Genomic DNA, 21,752 nt, shown 5'->3' with positions numbered 1-21,752 from the left:
TATAGATCACTTTGAAGGCATTTTGCACATTTCTTATCAGCCATATGTGTTAAACATATGTAAAATGATAAAAAAAAATCAGTTGGGTTTTCTTACAGTGACCCCTAAACTGCAAACATTTATGCACTGCAGTCTCCTATGGTTGGATACCTCCTTGAGCTCCCCGGGAGGTTTTAAAGTAAATTTGTAATGAGAGAAATATGCATGCTAACACTCTTCCAAAAATACTAGTTGCTGGCTTTTATGATGACCCCTGAATTCAGTGGAATCTGACCCAAAATAAAGTATGACTATCAGAAGCAGTACCTTAAAAAATAGCGCAATCCCTACCCAATTCATATTAAGGCTAATATTTTTTACCTAGACCATATGATTTCATGAATTAGTGTAAAAATAATTTTGCAATGAGTATTGCAATTCGTAACTTCTCTTTTTAACTTGATTCTGATTTAGGTTTAGTTGTAACAGTTAAACAAAAGTTGCTTTTCAGACTTGTGTCCATATGGTCCATTCATCACTCTCTGCCGGATTTCTTGTAAATCAGAACATCTACTTGTTTTCAAATCTCCTATTTGCAGTTAATGAAGAGATTGTTAGGCCATACTCTTGAGAACAGATGTTAGAAAATGCTTCCGACAGAGTCTCTGTAGGAGCTAGATTCGGAACATGTGTCAACTGCTTTGTTCCCTGCATGCAGTAAATTATTTACTGTCGGTACATAAAGCACACAGATTGTCTTATTTTCAGTGTTATTTAAATTTGGAAATTAGCGCCTAAGCCCGAGCAAGAAGTTGCATTTTAGTTTTACCCAACCGTTTCCCATCCTTCTAAAAACCTATAAAACCGAGTTCAGGTCTAGACTTATTCTGATTTGATATTGTTGGCAAGCATAAATACACTTTTACAGATCACCAGAGTTACCAGAGTTAGTTACATCACAAATTGTAAAAGGAATTGCTGCAGGAAAAATTTTATGACACGTCACAGCATTTGGTTAAGTTTTACAAAATATTTGTATATTTTATTTTGTATTACTCCTAATCTTAAAGAATATGTAAGATGTACTGGAACTGCTGACAAGCACCTGAAAATGCTAGTTGCTTGACACAAACCTGGATGTGACTGTAGCAAATAACAGAATCGCTTGTTGTGCATTAGTGACTTACAGCATTGAAGCCAACATAGAACTATGACAACCAGTCAAGTATTATCAAATTAGAGGCCAGCAGTTGTACTCACATTAGTTTCTTAAAAAAAGGTGCACTTTAAGTCTATTAAGTTTCTATAGACAGTCAAGGTATGTTTGGGAGGATCACCATGAAAAATTGTTATCTATATCCAGGGAAGCCATGAGAAGGCATCTGTTCAGTCATCCCTTGATGGATTGCACAGGTTTATTCTATACAAATTTGTTTGAGTTTTATATTCTGGCTAACAGACAGTAGCAGTTGAGCTTTCGGAAAATCATATTACAGATAGGTCAAGTTCTTTCTGTTTTGTTGCCATAAAGCAGGGGGGAGGACTTAAGCACCACATATGCTCCAATGTCAGAGCTGGGAAAGTATTGCTAGTCCTTTGTATTCATTGAGCCTGTTCAATGATGGGGGAATCTATGGCCATCCCGGCAAGTCAACCTATTCTACAGATGCGTCTATGGAAGCTAAATTGTGCTTACTCATTTTGCTGGGTGTTAGCATGTAGTATGGAGAGGGTGTCATACATGTGCTGGAAGAAAGAAGTGCTGCTCAAGTATATGGAAAAGGTGAGCTTATTTTTTTAAGAGTTCAAAGATTACATCAATACATATATATTGTTGGCTTTAATGTATTTATCATAATATATTTTCAACAATTTAAAATCAGATAAACAAAACCAATTTTCAAATGGACTTGCGTAAAAGAAAAAAAAACAGAAAAAAATAGATCAATAGAATCAAGGATGTGTCATCATTACTGCTTGAAGATGACCTGCCATAGAATAAATTTTTAGACAAACAGCCCTGCTATTTAAGCAGTTGCCCCCCGCCCTTCTCTTAGAAGTAGATGAACAATGGCAGCCCAAATATTATGGCAGCTTTCTCTTAACATGTAACTATAGTTATTAACTGTACCATATAATTTTATTGCACTAGGGTAAGTTGCCAAAGGTGTGGTTCAGTAATGTTATAACTAAAAACATAGTTCAAGGAGAATGTGTTTTTTTGATGTAACAGGAACTTGGAATGTCATTTTACAAGAACCAATGCTGCAGTACTACCAACAGCACTAAGCACTAGCAGTTAAACGTATATCTTGGTATGGGCTCCAAATAGAAAATGTTTAATAACTGCTAATGTATGCTGCTGTAAATTAGAGAGTAAGCAGTATTTTAGTGGTAGTTCAAACTTCATCCGTACATGACCACTGTTTTAATGATTGCTTCAGCCAACAAAATAAAGGAGGCTTGTATTTTTCCTAAGTAAAAGTAATACTAATATTTACAGCTTAAGTGCTTCTTGAATCCAGGACAAAGTCTGTTCATTTATTTCTGTCATAACATCACTCATTGTCTTTCCTTTGGCAGTCATTCCATGATTGGCATTTTCAACCCAGTGGATTTGTACAGGAACTTTCATTTTATGGATTGTCTTCATCATCAAAGCCTAAAATAAGAGATGGTAATTAAAAGTACATTCTGCAAAGAATAATATAACTTAAGACACTATCAACCAATGAATGTCCAATGCTGACATGCCTATTATGAAGAAAGAATATGAAGAATTATTTACATTATGTTGCTTATCCTGCTTACCTGGCAAGTCTCCTTAGTCAGCTGTTTTACCTGTACCAGGACCTAAGAGTTGGTCAGCTTAACACAACCCAGGATCAGAAATTAGTATATCTCATACAGTGGGTTTCTGGCACTTAATGTTCTCTTTCTCATGGGTAGCATCATTCAACCCACTTCCTCAGGCAGTCCTGGACCCACTCCCAGTGTGGTAATGGATAGTAAAAAAGAGAAGCAGTGCAGTGATCTCATTATTCTGTCCTATTGGAATGCTTTCGGCCAGCACATGCACAGACTGGTTTCTTGTTCTGCAGATTGCTCCAACACTAGCTTTGTTAAAGAAAGACTGCAAAACAGCTAATAGGTCAAAATTAGGTACATTATTTGCAAATTATAAATACAAATAGTTGTTTAATTACAATAACAAAAAGATTGATTTGAGTGCTATATCTGGTTGAATTCAGTTTTAGGGAGATTATACTGAGAGAAACGTAAAAACTGCCATTGGTGATCCCTCCTTCCAAAAAATTGCCTGATGTAATTAAATAAATGTACTGGTTAAAGTACATACTAAGTAACTATAATCACAGTGATACAACATGTAAGGAAGACAAGACAATTTCCAGGGGTGTGAATAGGTTTATATAAAAGAGAAACTGTTTATATTACGTTTATGTTTACCTTATCACACATCTCATCTGCTGAACCAGAGATAAACATCATCGGTTTTGTTATCTGCAAAATATCTTCATCTCGGAGCTTGCCCTTCGCATTGGGAGCGTGTAAAGGATATGATAAGCAAATCAGGCCTAGGACTGCCCCATCATCTTCTTCACAGGCTCCTCTCGTAACACAAGCAGCAGCACGGGACCCCAGAGATCGGCCTGTGCAAAAATAGGAAAAACAACAAAAAAAAAACTGTTGTGGAGTCCATTCTGTATGTAATGTTAATAACCATTATGTCACTCCTCAAAGTTTTTTAATACTTTTATTTTGAATGCAATCTGGTGAATAACTTGTATAGTAATAAATAAAAGTAATAACTACACTGGTGAGTGAATGCATGTTTACACTCTACTTTCAAGTCCGTGGGGGCCCTTAGACAAAACATTATGTGGGGGCTTATATCCTTTTGGACAGAAGAAAACAAAGAATAGAATAACATGATAAAGAGAAATGAGCCAGAAATATTCATTGGCATAAGACTAAAATGGTATGACTATTACATGCTGATAAATATGTATAAAGTAAGGTTTGTGAAGATTTACTTGTAATATGTCTCCAAAACAATCAGCTGACTTGGTACATACTCTTAGCACTAGGATGTGATGGTACATTGACAGATGTGGCAATACACAGTCAACATAATAATACATATTACAATATGTTGGTAGGGGACATATATATTGTGAAAATGTACAGATAGTGATGGTTGGTTGTGGACAGAAGAACTAGTACAAGTAGTTGCAGGGATAGAGAGGCGTAGTAGTGGTAAAGGTGGACCAGGGGAGGAGTACAGGGGGAGAGATGAGAGTTATGTTTCTTTTAATTCTTCCATTAAGTGAGAAAAAGAACAAAAGATATTACATACTTGTAATATTATTACAAATAGGTGAATTTATATAAACAAGTATATAACAGTTGTAATAAATTACCATTTGAAAACAATACAACTGACTGATGTAGGTGTGGGTAAAAGAAACCTGTTAGCGTGCAAAAAATATGAAAGCTGTCCTTGTTAAAATATTTTTATTGCTTTGGGGCTGTTATCCCGATTTCTGCTTTTTTTTGCATAAAATTATTGACCTGGAACTAGTAGGGAACCAGTAAAACGCAGTGACACACAATGTAGTAAAGGAAAAAAAGGGATGACAGTGTGCACTTTATATGATTGAACAATGGCAATGTTGTGTCATGACCAGTTTCTTGTAAAATTTGTGCTTTTATGTGGAATTCAATTCTTCGTTTATATAAAAGAATAAAAGAAAATTAGCATTAAATACCTGTTTTCATTTCAATAAATTCTGAGTTATAATAGCATTGTTCAGCTAATACAATCAAAACGAATGACACAGTAAATGTTAAGGAGTCATATCTGCATTAAAAAAGACCGCTCACCTAGAAGGAAAATACCACCAACGTTATATTCCTCAAGAGATTTCATGTACTTCTAAAAGAAAAATATAAGACATGACGAGTTCTAAAAACAACAAAACAAAAACAAAGCTTACATATATATTCATGGTTCCTGAGGCCTATAATATGTAACGCTTCTGCCCAGAAATTGCTGTATTACCGATCGCATTGAAATTCTGCAGGAAGGCTATGAAACATGATACCTAAACCAGTATATATATCTTTCTACAGATTTCTGCAACTCGTATTACCAGCAAGATAAATGGGGTGATGTCACTTATACCTTATGAATATATATGGCCTGAACAGGACTGTCAGTATGTGCTCTAAAGTGCATGTAAAGCTACAAAATATTTCCCAGTAATTTGGTTCTTTTAGTCAGGTAAATCATTTTTATATCTGTTTACTTAGTGCAAAAATACTTGTATATCCTGCCAGAAATCTTGTGAGCTCATAACTTTCTGTGCACAGTGTCTTCTGAATGTTATCATTTACATTGTTCTTAGCTATCTTTGATATGTACAGAGCCATGCCCCTCTATGTTATGGACAAAAGTAGGGGGATGAAGTCATTTAGTCTTATGTGTTTTCTCTTGTTCTAATGCAGCATACTGAGATGGAAATTGTCATCCTAGAACTAGTATAGTATTTTACTGACAAAATGACTAGGTGAAAATACATGGTATAAAAGCCTGTAACAAGAAACTACATCAGATGATTTTACATATGCTTCCTTTGAAAGTGCTCCAGGTTCCTTTTTTTCTTACTCAATCAACTAAACCTGTACCAAATCAAAGCAATTCAAACTGATCATATGAAATTAGGTAGAACAGTAAAGCCGCATACACACATGCAAATTAGTAGTTTCAAAGGATCTTTCCCGATCCTTTCCAATGACTTGCACTGCATGATGCATGAACGAGTGTTGTACATACAGCACCATTCTGCTTTATGTGGGGGGGGGGAGAGTGATGGAGCGGCACCCTGTTGCGCGCTCCCTCCCTTTACTTGCATTAGGATCCTTAAATGTCCATAGTCCAAGGATCCGCCAGGACGGTGGTTCGGACAATGGATGACTGGCGCTGTACACACGTCAGATCCTCGCCCAATGGCGGCCCTGAGCCGATAATCAGGCGAGAACCGCTGGACGTGTGTACGCAGCTTAAGTGTATGGATCTGATACCTCCTGAGCCTGCCCTGCATAGGAAGATCAATAGGTTGGCCAGAACTCAACTTTTATAGCAAATGTGGACATCTCTACATTATTTGATCTGTCAAGATCTGGAGAGCTACTTACTGTTTTCACATACATTCCAGCAAAAGTTCAGTTTGGATTGCATAGCTTTATGACTGATTTAGCTAGCTACAAGTTGGCAAGAATAAAAGACAGCAAGTATGGCACATAAAATGTATGGCAAAAACCCAGACCAGTGCTAAACGGCAGAACATATGAGAAGATAAATTGATGATGGAACTGCAGTGTTGTGTCTTATCTTCTTGATAGAGTTTTACCAAATGACAGAGAATTTTTGCAATAAACCTGATATTACTAGTAATAATAATAAATTACATACCAACACAGCATTGTAAGCTTTGGTTCTGTAAACTAGATTAAGTCCTTTGCATGTAAATCGTAGACAGAGCAATCCATGAGATGCCAAGTGGTTTGCTAGAGAAACCAAGTGAACAAAGTTCATGTCACCTCCGGCACCATGTGTAAGAATAACTCCATATAATACACCGCCATGAACTTTAGGAACAGACAGAACAGCATCCAGAGATTTCTTGTCAAATGGTATTTTAATGTTGAAATCCTGAAAAATACAAATTATAAATATTGCAGAGCCTGTATAAAGAAATATTCCAAGACTTCAATAACTCTCATGTTATCACTGCAGACACTAATCAAACTCCCTTGTGGCCTTCAGTATTCTCTACTTTCAGAGTGGCAAACACTATCTGACAATAAGGCTGATCCCTTAAGGCTGGTGCAAAGTAGTAATCTTTATTAAACCGAGGCGGTGGGGGGCATTTGCATTTTCTGGCAAACAGTCTGTGTACCCCCTTTTGAAAAGACTAAAAAGTATATCTAAAGTCTTTTTTTTTTTTGTTTTTTTTGCATACAACATGACAGGCATGTTGGGATGTCCCTGGAACATAGGCAATGGTGAAATCTTTCAATGTGGTCTGGTGACAACTGTGGGCGATTTCCCTTTCTTTGGGTAGATCTCTGAAAAATGTCCCCAATGTGACAATATTTGTGAAAGGAATGCACACCTTACAGCAAACCTTGCAAAAGAGAAAGGGAACTTTAATAGCAATCACCAATGGCACAGTGTAGAATGTATGGAAAAAAAAGTAACCAGCACGGCAAAATACAGTATTCTTGTCTTATTATAAATGTCAAAGAAAAGCCAATGTTTTAAGATTGAAGGATCCCTTCATCAAGGAAACATAATCACAAATAATAAACTATGCACAATACTTGTATATCAAAGACAGCAAATAATAGGAAGTACTTCTCCAGTGCTCACTATAGGCAAACTAAGTGTAAAATCCAATATATAGATGGAACCCCCTAATATTGCCTGCGGTGGATGTGTACACCAGTGAACCAATGGGTCCCTGGGACTTAATCCAACAATGGTAAAACATCAGCTATCTGTGAGCTAAACATTTAAAAAATATCAGAGCACAAAGATACCTGACATTTATAGAGACCCCAGTGTATAGCATTATCACCCAGGTTTTTAAGGTGTGCCATCTTAAAGTGGACCTATCACCACAAAAAAAGCCCCTCTACTTCTGTCTTAAAGACTGACTGGGACTGCAGAGCCCCCTTAGATTTGTACATCACGAATCCCAGGAGTCTTCAGGTTGCTCCTCCACATGCCCAGAATTGGGCCTATGTCCATGGGCACCAGAGTGCAATGATGGTTAAAGTCTGTACGGAGGGTAGGACAAGCACGAGGTGCTGGGCTGCGTCCCATTAGGAAACAACAGGTGCTGTTCACAAAGGTGTCAGTCGTTTGGAGATCCAGCACAGCAAATCACTAAACAAAATCACTGGCTACTATATATCTTCTAGCTTTTGTCTAAGGCTGCGTACACACGTCAGATAATTCTCGTCCGATAATCGCCTTAGGGCTGGTATTGGACAATAATCTGACGTGTGTACAGCGCTCGTCTGATGTCGTTCACGGATCCGTCCTGGCAGATCCATGAACAACCGTAATGCAAGTGGAGGAGAGCACAGCGGGGTGCCGCTCCTTTGTTCTCCCTCCTCCCCTCTCCATGGAGCAGAATGGCGCTGTATGTACATGAAAGATCCTTTCCAAATCTAAGGTGTACATAGCCTTAGGACCATGCATGCCCCTATCACAATTTCAGTGCTATGTGACCCCTATATGTGTATATAGATAGGGGCAGAGTGAAGGCAATGTCCTTGTGCAGCACACTGGGAGAACTTATTTCCCCAATGTCTGTGCTGCTGGGGAAAGTATAAATGTATATATCACAGGAGTGTGATAAAGTTAGACACGCAGACTGGAGAGATTCCAGCAGTGTTTATAGACAGGACATCCCCTCCCCCCATGCTGTTTATTACCTGTGTACTGTCACCCATGGCGGGAAAATCACATTCCACCTGTACTCATGGAGGGCACGGAGTTGCTCCCTCATTGGAGTAGGAGGGGAAGGGGCGGGGCCTGACCACGTGCTTCCTTATCACAACATGCAGGCTGTATGAGACACATGGCTGCACATACATTGTATTATATATGTGTTCCACTGACTGATACCCACAGCCTGATAATGTTACTCCTTGTACAGGAATACTGATCACTGCTTTTGTTTTACAGTGTCACAGGGAATTAGTGCACAAAGCTGCTCAGGGATCTGTGCCTGAACATATCCAGCCTGCCATAGATATTACTGCATCTAAACTGAACTTAAAGCGTACCTAAACTCAGAAACTTCACAGACAACGCTTTTATGTTAAGCTAAAACAATTTTTTTTAAGTGCAACACTCTATTTTTTTTTTAAAGTGCAGCACCGCCCCATAATTCTCGATTTCCTAGGCAGAATAATTGGAAGCGCAAAGCCTACAGGGATACCTATGTCACGGATCCCGGGAGGCTCTTGGCTGCTCCTTCTGCAGATTGCCAGGACATCTCCGGCATGCACAGGAGCCTTTTCATGGATAAAAAAATCTCACGAGTGAGATTGTCAAGTTTTTTTTTCCCGACCTACGTCACCCGATCTCGTGCTTAGGTTGGGTAATGTAGGAAGAAGATCCCGGAAGAAGAGACGAAGATGGCACCAGTGAGCCTCAGAAAGTTGTCATGGAACATATGACTCTATTAGAAGTTCTTCTATCTAACTAAAAATGTTATATCTCGCCTCACTTTAATTTCTTGATGTTCACAATTAGGACAGTTAGAGAAAGTGAATCTCCCTAATGGTGACACAGACAGCATTACAACGCTAAGAGAGGTTCTAAAAAAAGCCCCTTCCTCCAGATTTTTATTTTAAACCCATACCCATAATTTTGTGCTGTAAATTTGCCAATCTGATGATTAAATGATGCTGACTGTAGTACTGCATGAAAGTGACCAGTGGTTCTGGACAAATGTTAGAGCAGGGGACAGTACTGAAGTGTGACTAGAATGTGTAGAGCTTGACATTTTATAATAAAGCAGAAGAGTGAACTTCCAAAATGTTTTATCCAGCCCATTTATTCATTTAATAGTCAGAAAAGTTGGTATAAAAAAAGTGTTAAAAAAAAGTTTTAGCATATTCATTCCTCGTGGACTGTGTCACTGGGGATGTGCCCTTTTCATCTGTTCATGATGGTGGCTAATGAGCCTGCCCCAAACACAGTACATTATGGATATTGCATCCCCAACTGCTTTCAGGGAGCTTTCAGGGATGCATCGTACAGTCGTTTGTCATTGGAAAGGATTGTGAAAGATCCTTTGCAACGACAATTATTGCACATGTGTACACAGCCTAATACTATTAAAGCCATTTTTTAGGTAGCAGTGTTTTTTGAAGAGGTTTAAGAGAAACAACGTGTGTATTGTGCACACTATGCTAGACTTTAAGCTTGATAGTTATGGAAACCCTAACCATGACATTCATTTGATAATGAACTGCTTATCATAAACAATTTTTTTTTTAAAGTTTTATACTTTTATAAAATACCAATATTTCCTTCTGTATTATTATTTTTCATGTTTTGTACTTTAAATATACTCGTTTCCCCTTTTCATTCTTCTCTACACCTGCAGCCTCTTGTCTACATGAATACTTTCCAGTGTTAGCTGCATGTCATCTCTCAGGGTGTAGTACTTACAAATGGTAATAACCATGGGACGTGTGTACAGTGATTGTAGGCATGGACACTTCTAATCGTCACTGGACGTGCATGTGACAGGGTGACAATGCAAAAACTAACAAGATCATGTGTGCCTGAACAAGGACTTTTATAGCAGATTTATCAGATATGATTTTTATGAAAGCTATAAAGAAGATTTTTGAAATAACATTAACATGTCAATGATTATATGTTAATTTAGTTATAGAAACCAACCTTGCAAGATGCCATGGTTCATGTCCCAGTTTATATCCCAAATCTTCCATATGCTCATTTGTACAAACTTCTTATGTATTAAACAAGTTTGTGATCCACAACAACCATGCAAATCCAAATAGTAAACATGTTAGCACTGATAGCAGACATTTTTTTATTCTGTCCAAGGGTACCGTACTTTATTGCATACTTCAGACCACTGCACTCAAATACTGATGTATGTTACAACTCCTGACCTTTGCACTCTTAATACTATATTGTACATTCGGAATTGCTCCTTTTACACATTGTTGTAAACTACATAGTCCTGAGCCCTAAACTGCAGGACTATGCTAATTTAAATGTTGCATGATCCTAACCAATTGTTCAAAAAAAAAAATGTGCTATATAAATTATATGAAAAATTTCTGTAAACTTCAGTCAAAATAAAAAAAAAAGATAAAAAACAATCCCCCACATCAATTACATTTGGAAACCCCAAAGACAGATACAAAACACTTACCAAATATAGTGGAACGTTCCAAATGAGTGATAGTCAATATGCGCACTTTGTAACAGACCTGCCAATCCCAGGAGATGATGTTGAAAACAGCCATAAAGGTGCCAGGGTGCATCCAAAGAACAAATTACTATTAAATTCCAAATGAATAACTGACTGGGAACAATAATCCTATGGTTCCAGTAATGGTGAATTAAACAGTTCTACATACACAGAAGGCCTAGGGGACACAGGTATTAGAAACAATCTCCTGAGGACACTTGAACTTTTAGGGTACTTATACACAATTTTGAAGATGCTGACACTTGTAAGGCCACAAAGTCAGGGGCCTGTGCCAAAAGTGAAGCTGGTCATCATTTTGGATAATATTTATGTTTAGGTCATCTATTGGGGGATTTATTTTTTTTACGTAGGCTACAAATGTAACAATCTGTTGTAATGTGACAGCTTGGCCTCTGTGATCAGACTGTTATGGGAAATGATGGAGAAACTGTACAGTCAAGCTGAAGTCTTGCTTTAGGTCTGTTGTACGGTCAGTGCTGTTTATTCAGTTTTATTATTGTAATTATTATATTTAATAAAAATAATAAACAGGATTTTTATGGCGCCAACATATTACACAGCGCTGTACATTAAATAGGGGTTGCAAATGACAGACAAATGCAGACAGTGACACAGTAGGGGGAGAGGACCCTGCCCAGAAGAGCTTACAATCCAGTTGGTGGGGGAAGTAACACACAATAGGATGGGGAGATATGTAGTGGTGGGAAGTAGTGATGGTTTCAAAAGATAAAAGAAGAAGAGTAGGCAAGTTTAAAAAAAAAAAGTGTTTTGAGCGCTCTTTCAAATGAGCATAAAGTAGGAGCAAGCCGAATAGGACGAGGAAGACCATTCCAGAGAGTTGGGGCAGCTCTAGAGAAGTCTTGGAAACGTGCGTGTGATGAGGTTATGAGTTAGGAAGTTTGTAGTAGGTCATTGGAGGAGCGAAAAGCGCAGCAAGGGCAATATATTTTTTACCGGGTCAGAAAGATAACTGGGACAAGAACTGTGTAAGGATTTGAAAGCAAAGCACAAGAGCTTGATTTTGATTCTAAAGTGAAATGGAAGCCAATGAGGCGAACTACAAACAGATGCAGCAGAAGAGCAGTGGGAAGGATGGGTGAGTCTGGTTGCAGCATTCATAATAGATTGTAGAGGAGAGTCGGCGAGTTAGTGGAATATCAGAGAGGAGGATGTTACAGTAGTCCAGAGGAGAGAGGATAAGAGCATGTACAAGGAGTTTGGTGGTCTCTGGGGACAGGTAGGGGCGGAGATGTTTGGAGATGTTGCGTAGGTGAAAGTGACAGGACCTGGAAATGTTCTGAATATGGGGGGTGAATGAGAGGGCAGAATCAAAGGTAACACCAAGACAACGTGCCTGAGGGGAGGGCCAAATACCAGTGTTGTTAACAACTGGGAATATGTCAGGGAGAGATTTGGAATGTGAGGGAGGGGAAGATGATGAGTTCTGTTTTAACCAGGTTGAGTTTCAGGAATCGGTCAGACATCCACAATGAGATGGCTGACAGGCAGCGTGAGACCTTATCCAGGACTGAGGGAGACAAGTCAGGGGTGGACAGATAGATTTGAGTGTCATCAGAATACAGATGGTACTGTAAGCCAAAGGAGGATATGAGACTACCGAGAGAGGAGGTGTACAGAGAATAGAGAACCGGTCCAAGAACTGACCTTGGGGAACACCACAGGGAGGAGAGTGGGCGAGGGCGTCTTCATTGAAAGAAACATGAAAGGAGCGGTCAGACAGGTAGGAATCAAACCAAGAGAGGGCAGTGTCACTGATACCAATGGAGCGCATGATTTGTATTAGAAGGGGGTTATCAACAGTGTCAAAAGCAGAGGAAAGATCAAGGAGAAGGAGCAGGGAAAAGTTGCCTTGAGATGAGGTCATTGACCACTTTAGAAAGGGCTGTTTCGGTGGAATGGGCAGCTCGAAAACCAAACTGGAGAGGGTCAAGGAGAGAGTTGGTGCTCAGATAATTAATGAGTCTTTTGTAGACAAGGTCCTCAAACAGTTTGGAAACATATGGGGGAAGGGAAATAGGATGGTAGCTAGAAGGTATGGAGGAGTCTAGTGAGGGTTTCTTCAGGATAAGAGAATACTGGCATGTTTAAAAGCTAAGAGGTATATACCAGTAGAAAAGGAGAGGTTGAATAGTTCGGTTGGGGCAGGGGCCAGGGTGGAGGAATGAGCATGGAGTAGATCAGAGGTAATTGGGTCAAGCGGACAGGTAGTAGATAGAGATAATGAGAGAAGAGACTTCATCTACCGTAACAGAGACATCATGTCTGATTTTGTCAATCTCTAAAGTAGGTAGCAATAATAATATACACATATAATAATTGTCATACTAACGACTGCACAATGCATGAACAAGTGCTGTACATACAGGGTCGTTCTTCTCTATGGAGAGGGGAGGGGGAGAAGGACAGAGCAGCACCCCGCTGTGCTCTCTCTCCTTTACTTCTATTAAGATCGTTTGTCGTCCATAGTCCGTTGATCTGCTATACACACGCCAGATTCTCATCTGATATCAGCCCTGAGCCGATTATCGGACGAGAACCATTGCATGTGTGTACGTAGCCTTACACAAACCAATCTATTTACTTTTTTGCAGATTAAACATTTTCCACAAAACAATATTAGATTTTTTTTACAGTTCTTCATTTATGTGCTGAGTTCTAGATGCTAACACATAAAAGAGGAGATGAACGTGTATTAGGTGACCAGACTGTTAAAGAAGGACTAAATAAAGGAATAAAGAGATTGCAGCTATAATTTAAAATCAGCAAAACTCCTTCTCCTGATTAAACTATGGGGCCATTAACTGAGCAATAATGTTTTTTTTAACACAACCACAGCCATATATACATTTATACTATATACATATAGTTATATACTATATATATATATATATATATATACACACATATATACATGAGAACAGAGCCACAATGATCTAGTCAAATCTTCAACAGAAATAGGAAACCAGCAGATAACTAAGATCACAGAGCTTCATCTATTACCTCAAGTATCACTTCTGAGTAAACTGTCCCTTCAAACATAACACTTTATTCAAAACACTCGGCAAAAATATACTTTTCAAGGTGATTTAGTTTTACCTTTCTTAGTTTATTCCCAAAAAAGGGACAAAATAGTAAGAAATTGTAGCTGAGAATAAAGTATAGAAAACTTTATTATAGATTCTAGAACCAGTTTTTTACCAAAATTATAAAAATACAAGCATTAAAAAGTAGCAATGACTATATCTTAAAAAAATCTCAGTACTCCACATTGCACTGTGCCATAAAGGAGGTCCAATTCTTTAAAATCAAAAGTCCAATATCTATCAGTGAGTCAAAGTTCATCCTTTACCTGAAAGAAATAAAAATGTGTAAAAAAACATAAACATTGCAAAACAGTACTATCTGCTACAATATATTATAGTATATATAAACCAAAAAACAAAAATGTACCGTATTTTTCGGACTATAAGACGCACTTTTTCTTCCCCAAAACTGGGGGGGAAAAGTGGGTGCGTCTTATACACCGAATACATGTTAAATATACCGGTAATTAAAAAAAATCATACTCACCCGATCCCGCGATGCTGTGGGCTTCTTCTTCTCCTCGCTCTCCTCCTGGCTGCAGCGCGTGTCCCCTCCTCCTCTGAGCGAGGAGAAGCGGACATGCATACCCCAGCGATCCCATAAGCAGGCTGGATCAGCCTGCTTACCGGATCGCGAGGGCACGTGTGCCGGCTTCTCCTCGCTCAGAGGAGGAGGAGGGGACACGCGCTGCAGCCGGGAGGAGAGCCAGGAGAAGCCGGCACCCGTGCCCTCGCGATCCCGTAAGCAGGCTGATCCAGCCTGCTTATGGGATCGCGGGGGTATGCATGTCGGCTTCTCCTCTCTGAGGAGGAGACGCGCTGCAGCCAGGAGGAGAGCCAGGAGAAGCCGGCACCCGTGCCCTCGCGATCCCGTAAGCAGGCTGATCCAGCCTGCTTATGGGATCGCTGGGGTATGCATGTCCGCTTCTCCTCGCTCAGAGGAGGAGGGGACACGCGCTGCAGCCAGGAGGAGAGCCAGGAGAAGAAGAAGCCCACAGCATCGCGGGATCGCGGTATCGGGTGAGTATGATTTTTTGGCACAGGGTGATCAGAAGGGGATACATTGTGTCAATGTATCCCCTTCTAATCACTCTGTGTCAATGTATCCCCTTCTGATCACTCTGTGTCAGAGTGATTAGAAGGGGATACATTGACACAGAGTGATTTTTTAGTATTTTGTTCAGAATCTTTTTTTTCTAGGTTTTTCTCCTTTAAAATTGGGTGCGTCTTATAGGCCGGAGCGTCTTATAGTCCGAAAAATACTGTAATATTCTGCAGTTTAGCAATCCTTTTGTTATGATAGCTACATTTGTTTTACATTTTTTTTAATCTTATGATTCTGCAAGACCATTTTTTGTCAATGGGTGATAAAGCTCACTCACTGTACTTTATGGAGAAGCAGCGTTTGCACCCTAGGACAGAGGCGTGTTATGACTACTGAAATCCAACCCCCCTTATAACATGTTATAGGAAGTTATCTTGTATATTACTTACTCCTCCACTAGTTTACTTATTGAAGAGAATATAAACTTCGTAAAAATATGTGACAAGTCCAGGATTTGCCAAATTTGCATGAAAAAGTGTCTCAAATAACCCCTTGTTTTTCTGTTATCAACATTATATACTTGGATTTAAGGATTTTTCTTACCATATCTCTGTGGCATTTGCATGGGAAAAGGTTATCAGAAGAATGTTTAACAATTTCCATTCCTTCTCTTATTTTTGGCTCGCTTACCTGCAGCTTTGCATAAGCCTATATTAGAGAAAAGTACAACACTGAAACAAAAAAACTTGCTACATTGCAAAAAGATCATTTTAAGATGACAGCAACACAACAGAACTTTTTAGTTAAATTAGCATGCATTCAGACCTATCAGTTTTGGTGAAAATATCTGCTTTCACAGCCACATTTATGTACACAAATAAACAATATAATACATAATATAGCAAGATACACCTAAATTCTCAAATACTGTGCATACCCATCTGGTGACAGGACGTCTGTTGCACTAAGCCTCACTAAGAAATGTTGTACTTGTCAGAATAATACCAGAATAAGTTGATCCATAAGAAGTCCAAGTACAGATAGCAAGAAAAACAGGTCAGCAAGTGCTGAAATTGGTGGGTTAGATAATGGATGCCATCAGGTATGGTGTAAAAATTAGCCATATTGGATAAAAACATTTAAGTGAACCTATGCTTTGCTCATGCACGGCAAAGCAAAATTTTTATTTTACGCCCAGCATAATATACCATCTTTACTTTCCTCTGCTAGAATTGAGAAGAAATCTAAAAGTGCTGCCTTTAAATGTATGTTTATATGAAGGGTTTTATTGTGTAACTGTATATATATATATATATATATATATATATATATACACAAACATTTGCTGCCACTGAGTTGCAGCGAAACAGCCAGCTCATATCTTATGACATGCCACTATAAATGTGAAGGTCAGGGCAATAAACATAGGATGTTAAATATTAAAATGTTTCAAGGTAGTTTACATGGGTGTTATAAAGAATCAAAAAGTATCAACGATTCAGTCAAAACAAGAGAAGTCTTAGTAAGCAAAAACATTATCAAATTCAGTGTTGGACCTAAACCACTAACACAATGCATTACTCCAGAGATATCATAACACAGCAAAAGCATGACATTTTATTGCGATTTTACATCTTAAGGTGAACTTCCATGAAAGGTTAATGAGGGTCCTAAGTTTTAGGGAGGTGCAGAAATGCTCAAAAGCTTTTTCTGTGATCCTTTGATAAGTGGGTGGTGGCAAGAATGATAAATATAAATTAGAGACAGACACTTTTCACAAATAGGAAGATTGGTATTGACCTTCAGTTATGAACCTCTATAAAGCACATTCACCTGAAGGGAAAAACGACTGCATTTTTTCTGACGGTAACTAAAACATATAAAGCAGTGAAATCTCTAGTAAGTGTAAACTTAAGAGAAGAAAGTCCAATGGCCAATAAACAAAAGATGTGGTATGGGTCACTAACCTACAGGACAAACTGTTTAAGAAAGGGCAGGGAGGAAAAATCATCTCACGCAACATTTCTGAAGATTACAAGGTTATTAAATTTGGCAAAGCTAAACAGCTTACATGGGACGGCCTTGAACATTAAGTTGTTTAAGGTGTAACAAAAGACTAAAGAGCTATGAAAACTGTGTTTACTTACTACATACAGAATGACGAAAGGTGTAGCCTTGATCACAAAGCAGTGGGTTGGTTAATGAACTAGCGCCTTCAAGATTTAAAGGTCTAAAGTCTTGAAGTATGCCGAACAAATAGTTTGGATTTCTCCATTCTACTCTGAAGAAAATATAAAATATGACGCTTATACTGTAAGTTTCATTTAAATTCTTCTCATGCCTCTTAGTACTCATATATGCACACTTTACTTGACACGTCTGGAAATTTTATAAATGTTAAGGGGTCATCTCCAGCAATAAATTTATACTGCCTAGCTGGGGATAAGTACCCTTAAATGTTAGCTGGATTCATTAATATGTAATAGGTATTCATGTTTATCATGTATTTGAGGTACCAGACACCAATAAAATTTCAAGAGACAATGATTACCTGGGTAGAAAAAATTCACTGATTCTGTATAGTTTGATTGTTCTTGAAAAGAAAAAGCTTGCTGATGCTGCAAGCTACACTCAGTTCCTTATAGATAGATATTTTAGCTGGCCATATAGATAACCTAAGATACTCTTCAATCTCAATTCTTCAATAGAATCAATAATGTACTATATGTGTACAATATGTACAATGTGCACAATATTGTACTAGGCATAACAAATTTTGATTGCCTAACTTTAAAACTATCATCTTTGCAGTGCTGCAGATTAATCACAACAAATCAAGTGCAAACCAATACATATATGTGAATAATATCTTTTTTAATGTGGTTAACTTGAAGACACTCCTTTGATTCTAATGTTATTGTGGAAATATGAGCATCGGTCTTATTTCTGTTTTCTTAAAAGACTTGTCAAGTAATCAATCATAGAGAGGAAAACATATTACTGTGTCAAGTCCAACAGTTCTCTCCTTGAGAACGAGTAATGAATAAATACAAAAATGAATATCTATAGAATCTATATAATTACAGAAGACCCAGCATATCACATTAATCTTATCTAGACTACTGTGCATAGATAACCCATAAGTAAGTATGTTCAACTAATCTAAAAACTGCGATATTAATCTAGCCTTTCTTAGCTTAATAGAGAACAAAGGTCAAGGTTACTTGATAGGACTTGAGATAAACCAAAATAAAACTACTGTAATGCACAACGAAGACTAGGGTGTAAAAATCATATAGATGAAACCTTGATTAAAGGAGGAGATAATGTGGCAGGCCATTGCACAATAACAGGCACGGTTATGAAAAGGCTGTTCCAAAGTAATTACAATCACAGCTGCTCTGAAGGAGGATGAGAACAGTGCATACTAACTGAGAACATGCCATAAAGACTTTTTATTTCCCAGTATTTCCAAAGCTGGTCACTTGTAAAATATTTAGTGTCAATCTTTTAGCGGAAACCTGTATAGAGAATGTGCTTCAGCTATTGCCTGCCTTATGTGCTAATCCTGAGGCTTCCATAAGGAATTACTGACCTAGAACAAGAATTCAGATCTGATTTACCTATGATTGCTCATTCTGGGTCAGTATGTCGGAAAGTATTGACACCTCAACAACTAACATTTTTGATATTTCTCTTACTAGAGGTTTCTTATCAAACATTTTGGCTCTTCTACCCAAACGTTTGAAAAACATGACTTTTTAATATGGACCAGTGCTGTAAAACACAGTAAAAAAATAGTACTATGGCAAAATAATATATTATTAACATACAGAATAATTATTCCTATTATTTTATTACGAAAGCAACAACATAACAGTAAGGGAAAAAATGATCTAACACATTGTCAGTTGGGTAGATGCCATAAGATGTAATGATTACATGTAAGGTGCAGTAATAAATGACTCAATTAGAAATCATCATACACAAATATCATAGTCTAGTTTTGCAAATCACTATTGCTATAGTGGTGTAGACCTCATGTATGAAAAGTTCCCGAAAAAAAGAAGTGTCTGTGTTGCCAAAAAACAATCATCTTCTTTTTATTTACAGTATGTGAAAGGGAAAGTAAATGAAGGGAAAATGATGACTGCATGCTACAGGGAATGCTGCTGTTTTTTTTTCAAATGTGTTAAATACAACACGGAGGGGCAAATAATGCAAGATTAAGTGAATATAAACATAAACTAAACATAGACAACAATATAATTGCACAAATGCTATCCTATATTGAAAGACAGGTTTGGCCAAACACCAGCTTACAAATGCTACCATAGATCAATAGCAGGTTTGTTGAAAAGCTTTCTTCAGTCCTACCTTTTTTGATTTTTAGTGACCAAGGATTTTTTCAAATTTTATATTGATACAGGTTAATATAGTACACATACCTACCTGAAAAAGCTTAAAATAGTAACAGAAAATATGTTCTCCCATTAGATTGTTCCTTGCAAACTCCTGTCCTGCTTGTGCAATTTTTTTAGCCTGTAAAATATTTAAAAAATAAAATCTATAATAAAAGCAAAATGAGCAAAAAAAAAAAAACATTATCATATTGTATTTAACATAATAAACAGAAATGCTGGCTTTAATGTTCAAAATGTATCAGTGCCTTATTTTATCAATCTAAGGTTTTAGGTGTTAAAATGTAAGATTTCTCGTCCCTAATTTGTGACTACCAATTTCTTCAAAGTCTAGACATAGTGATGGTGCCTAGATTGCAAAGTTTTATTTTTTGTATTAAATTTAAAACTTGATTGAAATGTACCAGCAAACAATCATCAATATAAACATTTCCAGACATATAAAGCCTAGAATTTTGCCAATGCTTGCATGCTTACCTCATTATCATGATCTTTCACCCACTGGATCTTCTCAAGTAAATCACTAAGGTCTTTCTTGAAAGGCACATAATGCTTCCAGGGTTGGAGTTCACTATAGAAATGTTCATAGTATATGGAATCCTGCTTAAGGATCACACTGTTCCCAGCAAGAAGGTATGGCATTCTGTATGCTGCCACGGTTCCATCAATAAGAATTTGATATTTGTACTAAAAAAAAAAGAGAGAAATAAAGCAATGAAACCATGGTCATCATTGTATTCCCAATTTTTTTGTTTTTTGTCAGATGTGGAATTTTAGCTACTAAAGCAACTGGAGACCTGTGAAACATTTGTGGTTGCATAAGAGTGGGTGGAAACCCTAACAGTAAACTTCTCCTGTCTGCAATATTTTAATCAGCTAAATATACCAATGAAAGTATATCTGTTTGAGTGATTTAGTGAACTGATAACATAACATGTTCTCCTCCTCTATGTTTTGGAAATGATAAAAGGGTAGATGTTCTTTAATTTTAAAATACTATCTGTCCCTGGATGACAATACTGTTTCTCCATAGATACAGTACAACAAGTGTTTTTACCCTAAGACAAGAATTGTGTTACTAGCAGAATCACCAGGTAATACACAGGGAAAACAATTGTTCTTGGACTTTAATAGTAAAAGTACTACTGAAAAACTTCCTATCCTAGAGTGACAATATTTTTGCTCCATAGAAATAGTATAGTGAGTGTTGTCACCTAAGAACAATAAGTATTACTTGTTTTAACAAGTGTTGACGGCTGGAAAGTTGCAATATGTTGCATTTTGCTCTCTTTTTTATTATCTCTTTTACTTTTTTTTCTCTCTAACCTCTATATTCATGTCTACAGGGGAGCTTTAAAAGCATTAAAATGAGATTGTGGTTCTCGAGAGAGAGTCCGGCCTGGTGTGCCTTCTTGACCTCCAAAAATGGCTTAGTAGCCAAAAAAGTTTGCTGCCCCCTGGTCTAAACTATGTAGTGACCAATCCATGTGTGAAATTGATATCTCATGCTTCTTGAACTACTCTTTCTCAATGTGAGCCTGATGAATCCTGGTACTACCATCTTGGAATATACGTATGCCATCAGTGAAGACAAAGATTCATTGGGCCTGATTTATGAAAGCTCTCCAAGGCTGGAGAGAATACACTTCCATCAGTGAAGCTGGGTGGTCCAGCAAACCTGAAATGGATCTGGTCCAGGATTCAAAACATTTTCTAGCAAATAGAAAATGACTTTAAAGAAACCCATTCCAGGTTTGCTGGATCACTCAGCTTCACTGGTGAAAGTGTATTCTCTCCAGCCTTGGAGAGCTTTCATAAATCAGGCCCATTGGGTCTGAATTATTAAAGCTCTCCAAGGCTGGAGAGAATACACTTTTATCAGTGAAGCTGGGTGATCCAGCAAACCTTGAAAAGATCTGGTCCAGGATTCAAAACATGTGCTAACAAATAGAATATACTTTTAAAAAATCCATTCCGGGTTTGCTGGATCACACAGCTTCACTGATGAAAGTGTACCCCCTCTAGCCTTGGAAAGCTTTAATAAATCAGCCCCATTGATGGAAAAACCTGGTTTTTCACTATTTTCAGGTAGTTAGCTGAGCTAATTTTAAAGTACCGTATTTTT

At 37.8% G+C, this 21,752-nt stretch overlaps 2 protein-coding genes across 3 annotated transcripts in view; both read right to left on the bottom strand.

Annotated features, from left to right (window-relative positions):
- Positions 1-1,754: 1,754 nt before the first annotated feature.
- TEX30 (testis expressed 30) lies at positions 1,755-13,855 on the bottom strand. Its single transcript, XM_072411815.1, has 5 exons — positions 8,509-13,855; positions 6,476-6,715; positions 4,885-4,936; positions 3,448-3,650; positions 1,755-2,641 (listed from the first exon to the last, which is right to left on the bottom strand). The coding sequence occupies exons 1-5, from the start codon at positions 8,524-8,526 to the stop codon at positions 2,477-2,479; spliced, it is 678 nt and encodes a 225-aa protein (XP_072267916.1). The 5' UTR covers positions 8,527-13,855; the 3' UTR covers positions 1,755-2,476.
- Positions 13,856-14,230: 375 nt separating this feature from the next.
- Positions 14,231-21,752, bottom strand: part of POGLUT2 (protein O-glucosyltransferase 2) — a 29,463-nt gene continuing 21,941 nt past the window's right edge. For both annotated transcript variants that reach the window (XM_072411793.1, XM_072411801.1), the window contains 4 exons: positions 20,105-20,314; positions 19,659-19,748; positions 15,810-15,914; positions 14,231-14,427 (listed from right to left, as the gene is read on the bottom strand). In XM_072411793.1, the coding sequence (XP_072267894.1) occupies positions 14,410-14,427; positions 15,810-15,914; positions 19,659-19,748; positions 20,105-20,314 (423 nt within the window). In that variant the 3' untranslated portion in view covers positions 14,231-14,409. The remainder of the gene's footprint in view (positions 14,428-15,809; positions 15,915-19,658; positions 19,749-20,104; positions 20,315-21,752) is intronic.

This window comes from Pyxicephalus adspersus, chromosome 1 (assembly GCF_032062135.1).
Source record: "Pyxicephalus adspersus chromosome 1, UCB_Pads_2.0, whole genome shotgun sequence".
Classification (NCBI taxonomy): domain Eukaryota; kingdom Metazoa; phylum Chordata; class Amphibia; order Anura; family Pyxicephalidae; genus Pyxicephalus; species Pyxicephalus adspersus.
Note: the sequence above shows the minus strand (reverse complement) of the source record. Positions and strands in the feature narration are given on the sequence as shown.

Bases quoted from the DNA above. Each gene is read 5' to 3' on its own strand.
- TEX30 (XM_072411815.1), bottom strand. The intron at 4,937-6,475 runs GTATGTAATTTA...TTTTTCTTTTAG, and splicing joins AAGCTTACAATGCTGTGTTG to AAGTACATGAAATCTCTTGA. The intron at 2,642-3,447 runs GTAAACATAAAC...CTCTTATTTTAG, and splicing joins CAGATGAGATGTGTGATAAG to GCTTTGATGATGAAGACAAT.